General features: G+C 38.7%; 1 protein-coding gene across 4 annotated transcripts in view; it reads left to right on the top strand.

Moving 5' to 3' along the window:
• mpp2b (membrane protein, palmitoylated 2b (MAGUK p55 subfamily member 2)) overlaps positions 1-18,571 on the top strand; it is a 37,566-nt gene that overhangs the window by 6,493 nt on the left and 12,502 nt on the right. The window contains exons 2-3 of one of the 4 annotated variants that reach the window (XM_017418597.3): positions 2,445-2,524; positions 14,923-15,023. In XM_017418597.3, the coding sequence (XP_017274086.1) occupies positions 2,494-2,524; positions 14,923-15,023 (132 nt within the window). In that variant the 5' untranslated portion in view covers positions 2,445-2,493. Of the gene's footprint in view, positions 1-2,444; positions 2,525-6,627; positions 6,902-14,481; positions 14,824-14,922; positions 15,024-18,571 lie in introns of those variants that run through there. The other 3 variants (XM_025006444.2, XM_037980897.1, XM_017418598.3) reach the window with 3 other exon arrangements.

Raw genomic sequence — 18,571 nt, 5'->3', positions numbered from 1 at the left:
TGTCATCTAGAAGCCAGCTAAGAAGTATCACCTGCTCAGAAGTAGTAAACGATTTCTGTAATTCCACGTGGAAGAAGATGCACTGTATTTTTTCATTTTCTTAAACAAATACCAGTGAAAGTCGGAGATAAATCATTTATAGCGTGGTAATTTTTTTTACCCTTTTATTATGCTTTCCTTGTTCTGTTTAATTCTTTATATACTGAAGCAAAGACGATGAAGCTGAAGAACGTTTCTGTTCTCACACAGATTTAGAAGCATTGACCCTGTGGTGACTTCTGCTCTGCTTTGACCACCGCAGCATCAGTTTCACTCAGAATAACCATCGTCATGGAAACTGGGAATTAGCATCCTTGGATACAGTTGTCTCTTTACCATCAGCTGCTTTCTTTTCTCCCCCACTATCATTCCTTGGTGTTCCTGTAGTTCTGCTCCCTCCTCATGCTTGCAAACAACCACAGCCTCCCTACCCTATAACTTGTCTGATCTTCCCTCTTTCAATTGTTTTCACCATAATCTTGGTGTCTATTGGTTGTTCTGGGTTTGTTTAGGTATCCAGTGCTCCATAACTTCCTTGCCTTAGGAATTTGTGTATTTTACAAGTTTCACAAGACAACAATGCAATTTCACAAGCTTGATTGAGCTCTCCCAGGACAATGAATAACAATAGCACCTATTTTAACTGACGACCCAACACAAGTGGAAACAAACCAACAAACTCTCACACACAATTTTTTTTATTGTTGTAAGTTAATCAACAGCAAGGTGAATTTTTTCAAAGGCTCAATTTTATTGTTGGCCTTAAGCTTTTGTTGCACCGTATCTGAGTTACATTCAGACCAGTAAATGATTGGATTTGTAAGGAGCTGGGAGCTGGCACATCTAAAACAGGCAGCAGAGTGGCACGGTAGTGTTATCAGGCAGTTGCTTGAGTGTCCGACAGTCACTCGACATACTGTGTGAAGCTTACAGGAAAACAGAGGAAGCCTGGTAGACAAATTAGACAGAATTACCAGCCCTTGACAAAGTTTGATATGGGTCACATTGTGAGTTTGCATGAGGCTGGGTGGTGGTATTGTGTGAATGCCTGACATGTGGGGCGTATGGATGTCACAGTAGTTTGATGTTAACCTAATGGGTGCGTGAGGACACACATTGTGAAGGTTCTGGTTATCCAACACAGTTCACACTATTATAAACGCTAGAGCAGAGACGGCTAACTTTGGAGCAGTGTCATAGTTGGGAGGCATGGACTGATGATGAGCAGCGTCATATCATGTTCAGTGATGAAACTCAGTTCTGCATTATTCCAGATGACCAATATGTGTTTATAGATGTGCTAAAACATGTAGTGATTTGGGGGATCTTGATGGCACAGAGCTATGCCAATAACATCCTACATGTCTTACACCTCCTGAGGGCTCAACCTGGTCCAGTCTTTGAACAAGACAACGCACATCCACTCCTGGCATGTGTGTCTATAAACTGTCTCCATCATGTCGAGCTCCTCCTGTGCTCAGTCACGTCCCCCACTTACACTTAATTAAATGTGTGTGGTATCAGGCATGAAGTCAGCCCCAATCCAGTGCTGATTTGCTGGATCTCAAGGGTCAGTTACAGCAGCTATGGGCTGACTTGCTTCAGGAGAGGACACACAGCTGTACAACTTTTGTTCCGCACTAAATTTCTGCTTGTATTCTGGTACAGGGGGGATGCCACACCCAGCCACATGGAGCCAGCAGGGTGCCCATACTGCAACATTTCATCTGATCTTGTATTCAGTGGAAAACATGACCTTTCAACATGTGCAGTCTCATTTCATTTCAACCACTCTGGGTGCTTAACTTGTTTTTGGCCAACACATTTGTTATCCTATTATTCCTGTGAAATTTTAAAGAAAGCCTTGCATCCATTGCCTCCTTCACGTAGCTGCTGCCGGGAGACACTAAATCTTTCAGTCTTCAGTCTGTGAAGCTTATTGTTTTTTTTTTTTTCTTGTTTTTTTTTCTCTTGCTGCCCGATGTTAAATGGATCAATTAGGGATAACAGAGATCCTCTCTAAGCTAATGTTAGCTGGCCATCCCACTCATTCAGCCTCTCTCTGTCTTTCCAGCTGATGTTAATTGTATTCCCAACAGATATGAAGGCTAAAACTGGATGTTAACAAAGCAAAACAGAGCCCTGTCTATTATTAGACATTAATAAAGTTGGCTGTCATGCGTGGAGCTATTTTTAGCTTGAATATGAATGCTCTGTGCTGGTCAGTTTATTGTCAAGCCCTTGTAAAGCTTAGATTAGGACCTTGTTAATTCAACAAAGAGAGATCAGTCTTAATCCAACAACAGCTCTTTTTATTGTTTTACCTTTAATTCTTCCTCAATAGTTTAATTTCTAAAGATTAGTGCATTAATCCTCACAGTGACCACTTCTCCTTTTCATTACAGTTGACCTACTAAGATTTGTGGTGAATACTGGGAGGAGCCTGTCTTTAAAATGCCCGTGGCAACATCCAGCTCCGACTCTGGTAAGCGTCTTGATCTTCTTACAGTAGAAGCAGCTCTCCATGTGTGCGTGAGAGAGGGAAAGAAAAGCAGGAAGAGACACAGAATGGTTTGTGGTTATCCCTGGACTCGAGACATTTATCTCATCTGCTGACTTCTAATATGACTTAATGAGCTGGCTAATGGAGAGCTAAAACTCCAGCTTAGATCAGTCATGCCTTGAAGGATTAGCTTCGGTATACTTTCCAGGCCTTTCCAGGTCCAAACTTTTGCACGAATGCATGTCACAAATGTATCAACAACCTATCATTCGAACACTCCATTTTAGATTTTAAAAAATGTTGCTTAAAACTTACATCAGATAAAAAATGCTCATGAGCAGATGTATTTTTATATCAATTTTGGGGCTTTTAAAAACATAAAAACAACTTATTGCTTCTTGAGCTATTTTCTTTTTTTTTTACTGTGGAATAATAAATTCCAGCAGTCAGCTGCTGGGGAGAAAAGGAGCTCTGCCGAGAGTCCAACTGTGTTCGGAGCGAACTGTCAGTCAGTCTTGATTTCTGCAAAAAGAGGAGAGCTGAGACTGGATTACTGACATTTTTACCAACTCACAGTGAGACACCTCTTCACATCAAATCATGTCCTTTTTTTAGATTTAAAAAAAGCAGTTTCCACAGGGGTACTTTTATTTTTAGAGTCATAAAGGGTTAGAAAGGATGAGATAAAAAAAGTAAATATAGACAATATATTTTTTTTAATAAATCAGATTTTTACATTTTTGTTTAAAAAAAAAACTCAGTTCTTTTATTTTTGTTATTTTGGGACAGGATGAAAAATAACTGCTCCTGCCATATTCTGAATCAAATAAACACTAACTCAAATGAACAGCAGCACATGATCTCTGACACCATGCTAATATTTATGGAATTGTTTACATAATTGCCGTTGTTGCCGTCTGAATGCAGAAATGGTGTCAAAAAGTAAATATACCTCACGATTCAGTGTTTTATAAAACAGCATTCTTAGTAGCAATAAATTGGGTCAGTTGTTTTTTGTATGATGTTTTCAGTCTCACACATTTTTGTGGAGGACTTTTGGCCCAGTCCTCTGTACTGCATGGTTTCAATTTTGAGGTATGTGAGGTATTTGTTCATGTAATCTCTCTTAAAGTTACACCACAGAATTTTAATCAGGTTGAGGTCTGGACTTTGGATTATTTTAACACCTTCTTGTTTGGGTGGGCTCTCCTGTTGCATGTCCCCATTTGGTTCAAGCTTTAACTGTGGGACAAACACCTTCACATCTAACTTTAGAATACTTTCATGTACAGCAGAGTTTATAATTGACTCAATGACTGCAGGTTGCTCAGATTTTGTTACTGCAACAACAAGCCCAAATCATCAGCCTCATCAAATCGTCTGAATGTGCTGGAAAGTGCACACCAGAGAAGATTAGCTGTCCTAAATGTTTTCTCACTGTGGTATGATGTACTGCAAATTGGTTGAAAAGGGTCTTAACCTTTTTCTAAGTGGTATCTTGGTTTTGTTAACACACTGATATGTATGTTTTCACACCAGCAAACTGCCATAACTTCTGCTTTTACAGCACACTTACTGATGATCAGTTATTCTGCTGCTTCTTACCGTCTCTGTTTTAATGTAAGAAACAAGTTATTTTACACACAGCTTTTACTTTCAGCATAGTTTATTAAATAAACTCTATGCCTTTTATAGGTCAGCTGTTATTTCTCATCTGAGGCTGTATTTACCTTATTTCAAAATTTGTCATTTTGTATTGTAGTTTTTTAAAATCACAACTGTAGAACTTTGTCCACATGCACACAAGTTTTAATAACTAGCAACTAACTTTTACATTAAAGTATTTTTCATCACAGTTCAAGAATAAAAAGCTCAGATATGCATTTCACAGTAACCACAGTTCACTTATTTCTCAGTTAAACTGAACAAAAGCAACAAAGTAGACTTTTATGCTGACCCCTACCTTCCAACAGTTACCTTTTATTCACTATGAAAAGTTGCAATCAGCGCTCAGTTTTGAATAAAATGACTGCAGTAGTTGCACATATTCAAACGCCCTATCTCTGATTAGCACTGATACTGGAAGTGTAAAAATAATCTTGTTTTTTTCCTTTAACACGTTTATCGAACTCTTGTTACCCAAGTTGTACAGTGTATGTAAAAGAGTTTTTTTAGCCTGGTACTTTTTTACTCTTTTTTTCCATCAAAGTAGAACATGTAATGATTGGTTTCGCTTTCTTTTTCTTTTTAAAAAAAACGACTGCTAGAAGTAGCAGATCCTTATTGCTCTGATATGAACATGTGAGTTTTAACAGACGTGTATACTACAACAAAAATAACTACTTCATCCATCCATTTTTTATTTCTTTACTCACTTTCCATGCAGGGTCATGGGGGGGATGATGCCTATCTCCAGCAGTCATTGAGAGAGAGGTACACCTTGGGCAGGTCACAAGTCCATCACAGGGACACACATTGAGACGAGACAACCTTTTAAACTCTCACTCTTAGGGTTTAGAGTTACCAGTTAACCTGCAAGGGGAGAACAGGCAAACTCCACACAGTAAGGCCCCAGCTGGGTTGTGAACCTGTGACCTTCTTTCTGTTTTTTTTTTTTTTGTCCATGTTTTGAAAATTTATTTTGTTGTTTTTTACTGTTGAAACTCATAAGTAATTCAGTCAGTCCTCCATGGTGCTGTGTTTGCATTGCTGTCAATTAGAGCTGGAAGCTTTTGAAACTAAGAGTCATCCCTACAAACACAGTATGTGCCTACCACTGTGACTGTGACATTTCATTTGTAACATCCAACAAAAGCCACTGTAACATTACAGCGACAACTTGTTGAAGGTGACATAGACGTTGCATTGTTGAAAGGATACAAGGTAGATAGCTTGAGATAGTTTGGTAAATGTTTTCTCCATCATGTAATTTACACTTTATCAAAAATGCTGCCGCTTCATTGTTAAAATGTGATAATTATCACATCTCAAGTCACATCAGTCTGTCTAAAATGAGTATCTAAAATCTGCTCTACTTATACAGATGAACTGCAGGTGCTTATGTTGTTTTCAGATCTTTAAAATAAATAGCAGGAATGTTGCATGAAACATTGTAGAAACTTACTAAGTAAAATTTAATGTTGCAGCTTCACCTCAGCCTCAAAGCAACCTTGTGACAATGTTACTTACAATCACCTCAGTGTCTCTCTCATAGTTGGAATTAATGCAAGAGTAATATAACTCACATATAATAGAATGTAAGTTATTTGAAAATCATTGCTTTATTTTGCTTTTTAATACAGCGTGACAATAAATTTTGAGTTTGGTTGTACTTGGTATTGAGCCATCATATGAATTATTGCTCTCTGGGGGCAATGGGTGATAGACATCAATTGTGCTGCATCTGGTGCTCCACAGTTGCATAGATTTTAGCTCTATGGTCTGGCAGCAATCTGTTCAGGTTGTACATCAAACTCTCACCTGGTGACATCTAGAATAGGCCTCTGATTTGCAACTGGACAAAATGAATGATTGGTTGGCCTAGACACTAACTTTTAATCGCCCCGAGTAACAGAAGTCACAACATCACTGTAAAGTTGAGGATACCTTGCAACAATATTCCAGTAATGTTTAACTTGATGCACTGGTGACAACAGTCTGGAAATGCAGTTTGTAAATTGCTACAACTTGGCTTGTAATGTTTAAAAAAATAATGTTCCTGCAGTGGTTCTGTGTAAGCGGGGATGGGACTGAATACTGATTGTACCTTTTCTCTCTTAAGATAAAATCTGGATGCTGCAGTATTTTTGGATTTTGACACTTAAAATTAGGAGCAGTAACTAAAACCCCATTCCTTACCTGCTTGGCTACACCTTCTTCCCACTAGCCAGTCCTCTGCTGCTCTTTCTCCCAGTTTACCCCCGCTGGGAATCCTGGAGAGAAAATGCTCCTGGCTTCTTTTCTCCCTCCTCTTCAAGAAGGCACAATACCTCCTTGCCTCCACACCCCCACCTCCTCTTTTTACTCATGCACCCAGCCCTCTCCCATTCCCTTTCATTCATGCAGCGGAGGAGGCGCTCAGCTAGCCACAGCTTCTACACATTCACGTCAAGAGCGGGTAAAGAGGAAGTAGAGAGCGAGAAGCTGTTTTGGCAGAAAGAGGAGAGAATTGGTGAGAGATAAGGAGGCGAGATCTCTCAGGCTGCCTCTCATACAGCACAGGGCTGTGTTGCTGAGAGTGTGTGCCCCGTAGTGAGGTGTTGTTCAGCATGGCTGGCAGCCCGTTTGGAAGGCTCTCTCTGGAGGAGGGCGACTCCGCCAACTCCTTGGAGGGAATAGATGTGAAGATGGGTGCAGAAGGTAAGAACACAGGCTCCTACCTGCAGGATGTGTGAGAAATGAGCAAGCTGGGGAATATACAACAGAAATCCTTGTTAAAATATACCTTTTCAGGAAGCAGTATATGCTTATGTAGTCATTGTCGTTGAAGGGCGACCTGTTTTAAATTTGCATTGCACCTGCACCTGACGGACCGGTATGATGAAGATGAGCAGAGACAGATTAGGACCGAGGCCAGCGTGTGATGTGCAGGAATCTGAAGCAGCACATTGTAAGGACAGGACCAACAATATTCACAGAGAAAACCAGTCATTGTCTATTATTTGGTTTACAAGAAAAGGTTGTGAGATTGTGAAACTGAGAGTAATAGCAGTAAGAGTGCATTTTAGATAAATAATGGAAAGAACAGAAGTGATTTAGAGCCAGACCCACTTTACAACAAGTCTGTATTTGTTGTACTGAATGAAAATGTTTTGCTCTTACAGCATGGGAACCCCCATACATCCCATTCATAATTAATGGATTTCATTAATAATGGATGGTGTTGCCCTCCTCACAATAATATAAGTGTTTTGACCCACACTGGGGTTGTCTGACTTGATAAACTCATGCCTACAAACTCTTTTGGATTCCCGGTGAGGAGATTAGAATAAAAACAACCACTTTATGGTGTCATTTTAAATTAGACAAGGCCAGAAGCATCATCATGTCGCCGCCAATCCCACAGTGTGTCACATAGTATACTGTCTTGCAAGACATCATCTGCTCTGTAATGTAGCTTGACAGGACAGCAGTGACAGTCATGATGAATCACATTTTATGTCAAAACTTCCTGTCCTACCGGTTCAGGATGTGTACACGTGTGTGTGGACTCGTTGGTCATTCAAATGCAACAATGCTCCAGTCAGAGACAACATTTTGAAAGTGTCAAACTCCTAACCTTCATATGGCTCCTGTTCTCTTACTTCTCATCCCCTCTCCACTTACGTATTTCCACGGCACACAGCCTTTCTGGCCCTAAAAGCTTCACACTGTCAGAGAGATAATCTACGGACTAATGACGCAGTGTTCAAACACAGATGATGGATTATTGAGTGCAGCGCGCTGGTAGAACTGGGCTGTCAAAGATAATCGTTGGGTTTCAAGAGATTAAGACAATTTAATTTGGTTCCGGCTGAGGCTGTTTGATAATGTGGCGACATTTGCAATTACATCGTCCGTATCACACCTGGTTGATCTCGACCTGCTCTTGCATTTACAGCTGAATGGAGAGCAAATGTAGAGTTAAAGTCAAAACGTTTACCTCTTTCGACCTCTTGTCTGTGCTAGTTTCCCACGTCCAAAATTTCTGTGGCTGTGCAGATAATAATGGTTGCAAAATGTCAACAGATATCACAAGTGTAATCTCCTGTGGCGACTATAATCACAAGGCAAAGCGTGTCCATCGGCATCCACTTGGCAATGCTCCTAGCAGTTGTTACACAAATACAGAAAATAAGCTGAATATGTCCCCCAACCATTATCCGACTAAAGTGTGCCAAACATCATAACCTCTGTTTAATTTACAGCTTCTTTCAGAATAAAGTGGGGGGTTCAAATTTCAACACAGGTATTAGGTGTGCTTAATGCTCACTGTCACATTTCTTCAGCGTGAGTTGCTTCTTTTTCATTCTTATTCAAAACAACGTCTGAGAAGTCAGCGTCTGCTTGCACGCTCCACCACACAGCTGAGACGGCTGTAAGTCTCAGCTGTGCAACAGCACTACTGGCTGGATATATTTGTTTTGTCTTTTTGGTGTCAGGAACAGAAAATTTTGTGTTGTGCTGCCATCTTTGGCATCATAAATTTTCCTGATAGTCACGATTATGAAGAGGTTCAGCAAACCTGTATGACATCAGTGTGAAGTAAACATAAAGTCCTCCTGACTGGTTATCAGGACTCCTACAAAGTAAATCAGAACCATACTAGTCTTTTTCACAAAACTGTTCTGAGAATAGGCCGCAAAGACAAACCTCTTTTGAAGCTGCCTCTGTCCATTCGAAGATTGTATCATCACTACATCACACCCTCGAGCAATGAAGCCAGTTGACCTTTACGTATACACTGTTTCAGCTCTGTCACCACCTCGTTTGGCGGCTCGGAGGCGTAACAGAGGCAGGTCGACTTCAAGCTCCCTTGCCGCCTCAGACACACTGAGACGGCAAAGAAAACATCTGAAGTGTTTTGTGAAAGGAGCCACTTTTTTCCCCCTGAAGTATTACAAAAATAAATCCGTCCATTCATCCATTTCTTTACCTGCTTCTCCTTTCCAGGTCGCAGGGGAGCTGGTGTCTATCTCCAGCAGACACTGTGCGAGAGGTGGGGGGACACTCTGGACAGGTCGCAAGTCCATCATAGGTCCACATGGAGACAACTAGAATAAATATAACCTCAAAATTATACCATCACGCCTCAAAGGAAATTTCTGGTAACAATATTCATAACAATAAAAAAACACTTATTAGTGCAAACATTAAAATCTTTGAGCTACTGTGCTCGATGGCAGTCTGAATCTATTGCTTCAGACAGTAACCTTATCCAGCAAGTTAAATGAAAAAATTAAAACCAGCTTGTATTTGTTTCACCCAACTAGAACCTGAGAAAATCTGTCCAAAATTGCATTTAAGCAGCAAATAATTTAAATGCCTGAACATATTCATGTCTACATTCATTCTGAACAGATGAGATTTAGTTTGAAGTCAAGTCTGTAAAAGTAGCACAGACACACACACACACACACACACACAGAGACTGCCCAGTCAAGTACCCTATATTCTGAACTTCATGTGCCCACTCCTACTTCACACAGTGTTCACTTAACTTGGCCTGATAAGCCAGTTTGTGTTTTTAGAGTCACTCGATGACCAAAATATGGATTTTACAATTACCAATTTTACACACATGTAGCAGTGCAGCATTGTTGTTTTTATTTCTTTTATTCCGAATTCTCTGTGGTGTTTAAATTTATAAAGTGCTTTGGGTTGGAAAGTATCATAAATCCCCCTAACGCAAGGGCAAATTCCTCACAGACATAAATTATTCATCAGGTCTGGTACACACCACAGGCCATAATCCAATTCTGCTGTCCTTAACATTTGTCTTTCCCTTTTTGGAGAGTTCAAAATATATATATATATATATATATATTTTATACTTCAAAGGTATTAGTCTGTGTTTTGTTTGAGAAGCAAGCAAAGAACAGTGAGTTGTCATGTCGTTCAGCACAAAATTTTAAAAGAGTCACTTTTTTGTGTGTACTTCAAAGCTTCCATTTTATCACGAGCTGCTGCAAAAAGTACTTCCTCCGCCTAAAAACTGCATTTTAGGACAACTTGTTCATTAAGAATAAGTTCAGTCGACCGAAATGTTCTGCCTCTCCAGTAACAGGAAGCAGAGAGAGAGAGTCAGCTGCTCCTCTGTTTTAATACTCCCCGAGGATTCGACATGCAGAAACAGCACTACCACTTTTCCCACATCCCTTCCTCCATGTTCCCGCCTCCTTCAGCTCCCCTGTGCATCTTCTTCCCTGTTTACCCAACCACTGCTCCATAGCAACAGAGCAACCTTCACTAAGTGTCGGCTGAGAGGTTCGTGTACCCTGCTGCGCTCTAACCACAAACGATAACAGGCTGTCGCTGTGACATTGGGTTTAATTGTAACCCTCCTTTGGGGTGAACAGGCACTCAGAGGAGGCCTTCACAGACAAAAGGGCCTTCAATTTGGTTTTCTTGTAATTAAATCCTGTCTGCTGTCACCAAGGAACAGAAGAAGTCATTAGTGGTTATCTTCATCGAGAGCTGAAGCCACTTTGGCGAACAAGTTTGACATTGTGTGTCAAGTTTTTAAAGAATGACCCGCTACTGTCTGTGTAGATGTCAGTTTTTTAATGCAACATTTTAGTCTTGTTATCTGACATCTCTTCTCGAGCATTTAGATTTTTCAGCATTTTCCTGCAGAGGATGTTTTTCAGGACATTAAGTCTGTCTGCACACCTGGGTCTCTTTTTGTGCTCTTAATCCTTCACCTGCTGAATGAAACTTCTCAAGTTGCAGTGTGTCGTAGAGGCAGTTTAGATCCAGTCAAGTGAAAAATGACTTTCGTCTCACCTGTAAAGGCAAAATGGATGGAAAAAATACCCCAAAAAACCTTAGCATGCTATTACACAAATACAACTTTACAGCTGTTATGAGGCACGAGCGGAAGAAAGATAAAGGCTGTTGGTGGAGGAAAAAACGAAACGCAGTTTGACTCTTGCTGTTCAGCCTTTTATGCAAGGGAAAATTGCTTTCACACCAGAAGCTTACAAGATGAAATGTTCTACCTGAATGCTAAGGAGGACGTGATTAACTGATGGAAGATGCAGTTTAAAAACAGGGAAATAAATGTTGTTTCCTAATTGGACCTTATGTGTCTGACCTCTGCTAGTGTTGCTTTGATGTATGCTGTGGAAAAAGAAAGGCAGCGTCTCAAAATAAACTGTTTATGGATGCTTATATGAAGTCAAATCAAAAAGAAGGTCAAATTAGATTTTTAATCATCTTTAGGACTTGATCCCAGCCGTGCTTGGTCCTGAAATAAATATTACTCTTCATCCTCTGTTTAAATAGGTAAACAGAAGCTGAGAATTGTCACATATGGTATTAATTATTTTTAAAGTGATTTTCTCAAAATAATGAGTTGAATAATTTGTTACCTGGAGAAAAACAAGGTAGTTTTATCTCACCTTCTTGAGAAGCAAAGCTTACTTTCTGAACATAACAAGATGTTGTTTAAAAAACTGCTTTAATGAGATGATTAGTGGTTTTTGTCTTTTACCCAGTTTCATCATTCAGTATCATGTCATGACACTTAAAGATGATTTATGGGTTGATCAATGATGGATGCTCCTCGATGTGACATTTCCATCTTGAATCAGTAGTCCACACGACTATCTTGATGTCGGATCAAGTGCTGCTTTTGTTTATTTGTGGTTTTAAAATTTCTTCTTATCATCGGAATTTAAGTTTTACTAAATCAATATACCTACCTACATATTTACTCATTATCTTGAGAAAAAATACCAAACAAACTTTGTTTTACCAAGATAATGATATAACTCAATTTTCCAAAATAGCCTCATGAAGCTAAATCTTTTAGCATGTCATCTCTTAGTTTCCTTTAAAAAAGTAGGTTTTGGTTAATTAGAAATAGTAGTGAGGTTTGGGTCACCACACTGAAACAGTATGAGAACGTTAGCGTAAATAAAATAACGATTCACAACAGAATTAAAGGCCTAGATTTTCTTTAAAAAAAAACAATGCATCGGCTTTCATGTCAGAGTTTTAGCCTTAGATCATGTTTTGTTGAGAATTGACCACGCTCTAACCGTTTTGGTCAAACCTTGAAAATATTGAAATTGAGCTAAAATTTGATGTGGTCAGAGCTGAGAGTCACCTTCAACAAATTCATTGAGCGCTAACAGGTCCTGCAGTATTGTGAGATCATGAGGATGACTCTCAGCTACGTCCACACCAAATTTTAGCTCAATATCTGTAAAAAGAATTGTGTAAAATTGAGTTATAATAATCTTTGTGTTGGAAAAGGTTTATTAGCTGTAGAGCCCATCTTGAATTGGGTTGACTCCAAATGGTAATTAGTTGTAGCTGGGCATCCAAAGATTGCTTTCTGAGAGTTTCGTTTATTTCCTAATCTAACTTTCAAATAAACATCAACAGTCACGCAGGTCTTTAACTCTTGCCATGGCAGACACTAAAATCTTCCACACAGGATGAGGTGAGCCAACAGTTGCGGTGATTAAACAGAATAATGCAGCAGATGTAAACCAAGCCTGCTGGTCTGATGCTCTGTGCCAGACGTAAAGTCTGGAAGCCCTCCAGCTGGGTTTGAGCTCAAGATGGAAACCAAAAGAAAGAGACTTCACTGCAGAAGAATTGTGTCATCATTTAATCTACTTGTCATAGTCGATGTTTGGATGTGACAGATTGATGGACTGAGCGATCGTTGATTCATTGGCTTCACTGTTTTATCTTTTTATCTCTGATTATTCTAAACATGCAGATCATTTGCTGTTTCTAACACTAAATACTTTATTTACTCTGAATTGTAAAAAGCACATTCAAAACACACCAGCTGTTCAATGAAAACTGTTCATTTTTCATTTTTGTTTGTTTTTCAACACCCCTTCAATGTTGGAACACACATTCACCTAAAGTTAAATACATTAACAACGATCACAGTGTCTGTGAATAATTCCTGCAGAGTGATAGACTGGATAGTGATTTGGAAAGTTGGTCTGGAATCCCTGTGGGTCATAAAAAACAAGTTAGTGGAGTCTTTTTGATCATCCCTAGTATTCATATTGAATTAAAAAATTTTTTGCTAGTACCATGTTCCCCCCACCCATACTACATAATAAATAAATGAATAAAAATGTTATTATTTACCCTTTTTTCTTAGAACGTTGCCATTAACTGTTGGAGTCAACCCTGTTTGTTAGCAAAATGTCTCACGAACCACTGGACGAATTTGAAGGAACTTCTCTGAAAGTATACTTTGGGATGTACATTTACAACTAATTACCTTTTGGAGTCAACCTGATTCAAGATGACCGCCACAGCAGACTGACCTTAACCTGCACAAAAATGGCTCTAAGTCATTCAGTTTTATAGATATTGTGCTAAAAGTTGCCGTGGAAGTAGCCGAGAGTCACTCACTACACATACTCTGATTTTGCGATAACTTGAGAGATCATGCCTAGTTATTTTTATGATTTAACAAAAATATATACCTCCATTGTTTCTCACCATATGATGTTTTTAGCCTATATGAAAGGTAGCGGATTCTAGGATTTTAATTTAATTAAATTATTTGCCATGTTCGTATCTTTGCAGATCTGTCAGTGTTATTTGTAGCTTGGAAGTTGAAATGTTTGAAAACTTTTCAGAAGAACTATAAAAGGCAAAACCATTATTGTTAATTAACAATAATTAGTATTGTAAATAGTAATGGTATTAGTGCTCTGTTATGCCTTTTAAGGAGATGAGACCATAAAGTTGATTGTTGAGTGTTTGCTGTGGACCCCCAGTATGCTTCTGTCATCAGCATTAAGAGCCAATGTTGTATTTTTAGCCCAGACGATAAAGACGTCTGTCCGTTATGTAAATTACAGCAGCCAAGAAAAATGCCCGCTCCTCAGATAGTCACGTCTGCTCTGATTAATGCCTTCTTGTAGGTGATGTCGGTGTGTTTGGCACCTTAATGAGTCATATTTTAAGTCTGGTGACATCCTTCAAATTCAAACTAGAACCTCTCTGACCTTCATTGAGTTGTTGACACCACCTTGCTTGTGCTCATTGATTGGTTGTCCTTTTGAGTAATGAGCTTGGTTTGATTTCACATCTTCGAGGTAAAGGTGCGTGCATACATGCATGCTTTTACCAATTTATTGCCAAGGCTGATTCATAAGCCAGAAAAAACCCGGCCAAAATTTAATTCCCGACCTATAAAATATTACAATGTTCTCTTGGCCACTTTTCCAGAGGATTAGACTGTTTTGTTTTTTTCAGACTTAAATAAAGGAAAAAGTCAGAATGTTTATTCTAACAGCAACTTTAGCAGCTGTGTTGTTGTTATGTTGGTGTGTGCGTGTGTTTGTGTGTAGGAGCATGTGCGTGGGACACAGGGTCGAAGTTGGGAGTTGTGGGAGAAAGATACTGCAGCATCTGACAAACTTATGAGCAGGGTGACTGACAGGGATAAAATTGCTTGGGAAAGGAAATGAAGCGGCTCCCATCTTGCCTCCCCGGTCCCTCACGCTCTCTCCCATCTCTCAGTCAGTCTGTAAATGCCCCACCACAGTATATGTACTCTCTTTTTTTTTTACTTCTCTCACTCTCTATTGCAGGTAGGCTGCTTAGTTTGTTTTCCATGACTGATTTAAAAGTCAGAATGAAAGTCAGGTAATTTTCATCTTTTTCTCGTGTCTTTATGTATGTGTTTACAGCAATGCATCAGGCTCTGGACACACTGAGCGACAGCACAAGCTCCACAACAGCCAATGACCTGGATCTCATCTTCCTCAAAGGCATCATGGAGAGCCCAGTGGTGAGAAATGTTTCATACTTTATTTATATTCTGATAGATGTCTTATTTATAGTGTTTATTATTGCCTGTGTGTGTGTGTGTCTGTCTGTTACCAAAATATTTTATGAGCCAACAAACAAATGTTAATAAAACTCTTGAAAAATAATGATTGGATGTATCTTTTCAACCTGAGTCAAGATGGCTGCCACAGTCAATCACAGTCAATCCTACAAAACACATAAATGCCTATAACTCAGTTAATTTTCCAGATCTTGACCTAAAAGTTGGTGTGGTAGTAGCTGAGACTGATCCGCAGCACCTATTCTGAGAACTTCTTTGTTTAAAACTTTGCGATTGACTATTTGGAATCAACTCTGTCTGGTAGCAAGATAGCTTATGAATGACCGCTCGGATTTTATTGAAACGTTCAGGTAATAATCATTGAATGTACATCTAGAATGCTGTCATTTCTTAACACAACATGATTTTAGTTTAAAACTGTTCAAGAAATGCTAGGCCTTTAATTTGACATGTGAGTTAGATGTTACGTTGGTTCTTCAAGGTTTCTGTCTGTTGTCTGTTGTTTGTTTGTCGATTTTTTTTTTTTGCTTTTAATGTACCATTCCCTGAGATGATTGTTTTTTTGGCTTTTTACATTTAGTTAGACCAGACTTAATTAAATTTGTTGTCCTCCTCAGCAACATATTAGACATTACAGCCTATCTAGGGAAGACCACTGCAGTTGTAGGGAGGAGTGTACCAAAGCCATATACCTTCAGATTTATGGCAACCGTTGCCTTTTACATTTTTGCCTTAACATAGATGTTTTATGTTTGCTTCGCTGTTTGCACACCCTTAAATGTACTCTGGGATGTAACTCCAAACAAATTTCACTCTTTTCACTATGATTTGAGAAGGTTTTTTTTTTAATATAACTCTGCAAAATCAAAACTTTTCACAGCCATTATTCTTTTGAGATTTTAATTTCATCAAGAAATAATTGTTCTTAAATCATTAAGTGCAATCACATTTCCATTTCCCTGGCCTTGCTTCATTGTGTTATGATTAGTTGGAAATGCTTTTTAAAGAGGAGGCTGCAGTCCTATTTTCACTCAGAGCTTCGTGCTGCAGAAGCAAGAAAGAAAAAAAATCATCTGAAACCTAAAGTCTCAAGAGGGAAACGGCATCACACACTTTGTGCTTGTCAGTACTATTTCTAGTGCGATTCTTTAGGCTCAAGTTAGAGTCATTAAGATTTTGAGTCTGTTTTGTTGTTCCAAAATAATACCAGAGGTGTTTTGACAGTGTGCAATAAATTGCTTTCAGCTCTGCTGCAGGTTCTAGAAAGGACGTCAATTTATAACCACGTGCCTCAGATGAGTTAATATTTGATATTATGTAAACAAAACATAACAATTTAACTCCCTGAATATGTTTTAAGCAGTAAAATACTTTACTGTCATTTTAAACAGAGGCGTTCAAATGGATCTTTTAATGTTTTTCTTGACTTTCAGGATCTGCAGCTGAGTCAAAGAAGCTTTCTGTCCTCTGATAACCACTGCTGTGTTAATGCTATTATCATACAGCAGGTTGGATGGATATACAAAATAACTAAAGTAACACAAAAATAACTAAAACCATTACACGTGTCTTAACATTTTGCTGTAAATAACAAATACCCTCTTTGTTACCCAGCTTTTAGTCACTCTACCAAATCTGTTCATATAGGCAGCCGGAGTAAACGGAACATTTGTCTTTGACGTGTTTTACAAGTTTAACAAGTGCAGCAGGAGGAGAGCCCACAATCCGTGAAAAACAAATAAATGATTGACAGGAATTGGCTTCTAAACCCAAATTTAACAAGCCTGTTTGAACAATTTAAAAGAGGATCTTCATTTGGTTTTTAAAGGTATTGATTCAAGATTGACTCACTTGCAAATTCAGGTTTTCTCTGCATTATTGTATGCTCCAGGCTTAGTTTGACATTTTCTGCTGCAAATCAGAAATACTGTGGCAGGAATGAGAATGAAGCCAGCATAGCTGCCTTCTGCTGCTAAGAAATGAGCTAAAGACTGACATAGACTTAGAACTGGTAGTCTTCTGGTTGCTTTTCTGGTTTGTACTCATGTACACAATGCAATTTTGAAAGAAGTAGATTATTAGCATGAAGGTAAAAAGGAACCACAGTGATCCACAGAAGCAGCAAACAACAAATATAGAACAATCTATATATTGGAATTACTCCAAGGTTTTTATTTCTACTGAAAAGCTCCGTATTTAAGTTATAAATTAATAAGGTGCAGTGCTAAATAAATAGACATTTGTTATTTTTTTTGGGCCAGATAATAAAAGAAAAGCAAATACATTTTCATATTTATGCTCTGTGTACATCTCTCCTGGATGGCCCAGACAGGATCAAAGCTCGTCCTGATGGATGCAATTTTCTGAAGTTACTCTAAACATGTCTTGGCTTTCTGCAAGAAAATACAAAAAAAGGCTGGCAGGCTTTTTGTGTGGAGTTCGTTAGAGAATATTTTAATATTAATACAATATGTGCAATCAGCTGCTGCAATCTATATAAAGAGATATCCACACACGGATTGGCAAATTCTGTGGGCTGTTGGCACCAGGTTTTGTTCTACAAGCTTTCTGTGACTGCAGTGATCATTAACTGGAGGCTACCGGAGCATATACAGTCCACAAGCTAAAATCATCCAGCTCATGAAATTATTATCAAACTACGCACAACCCGAAACAGGAATAAGTTGTAGCCAAGCTCAGAAAGCGTTAAATGTAGCAGTGCCTTAGTCAGTCAGGTGGCTCGCTCACGGTCTGTGATCAGGCTTGACTCAAATGCTGAAACACAGCAACAAGTGGACATACAGCTGAGCACCTTAGGGTGATGTGTCTTGGTAGTTAAGGAGGATGCAAGAGGTGCTACGAAGCACTAAGATTCTAAGTTCAACCGCCACTTAGGTCTTGTTTCCTCATCAGTCGTAACTAAATAAAACCGTCTGTTCAGGGCTACATTTATACGTCTGTAACACTTAAAGCAAATTTAGAGCAGTGGCAGAACTACACCGCCGTTAATTGTTGAAATCCTTTTTTTATGTTCGTGTCTAATGTAGCTACCCTCAAATGAAAGCAGATCAAACCCTGTGTTTTGACAAAACAGCTTTTCTTTCAGGCAATGTTGTTGTCAAACTCTAAACTCTTACAATAGTTGTTTTTAATAAATGCATTTCATAGTCATATATAACGTAAACCTTTTTTTTATATTTCAGATGTATGCGCAATACATCACACGCAATGTCTTGACAGAAACCTCTCAATCAAAAATGTAAAAGGAAAGTTATTTACCACTTTTAAAATAAATAAATCTATTTATTGCCATCTATTTAAGGCAACAGCAGCTGAACTACAGGTGCTGTCATAAAATTAGAATATCATGAAAAAGTAGATTGATTTCAGTAATTCCATTTAAAAAGTGAAACTTGTATATTATATTCATACATTACATACAAACTCATATATTTCAAATGTTTATTTCGTTTAATTTTGATGATTAC

Source organism: Kryptolebias marmoratus, linkage group LG17, assembly GCF_001649575.2.
Source record: "Kryptolebias marmoratus isolate JLee-2015 linkage group LG17, ASM164957v2, whole genome shotgun sequence".
Classification (NCBI taxonomy): domain Eukaryota; kingdom Metazoa; phylum Chordata; class Actinopteri; order Cyprinodontiformes; family Rivulidae; genus Kryptolebias; species Kryptolebias marmoratus.
The sequence above is the reverse complement of the archived record's forward strand: the minus strand, read 5'-3'. Positions and strand labels throughout refer to the sequence as shown.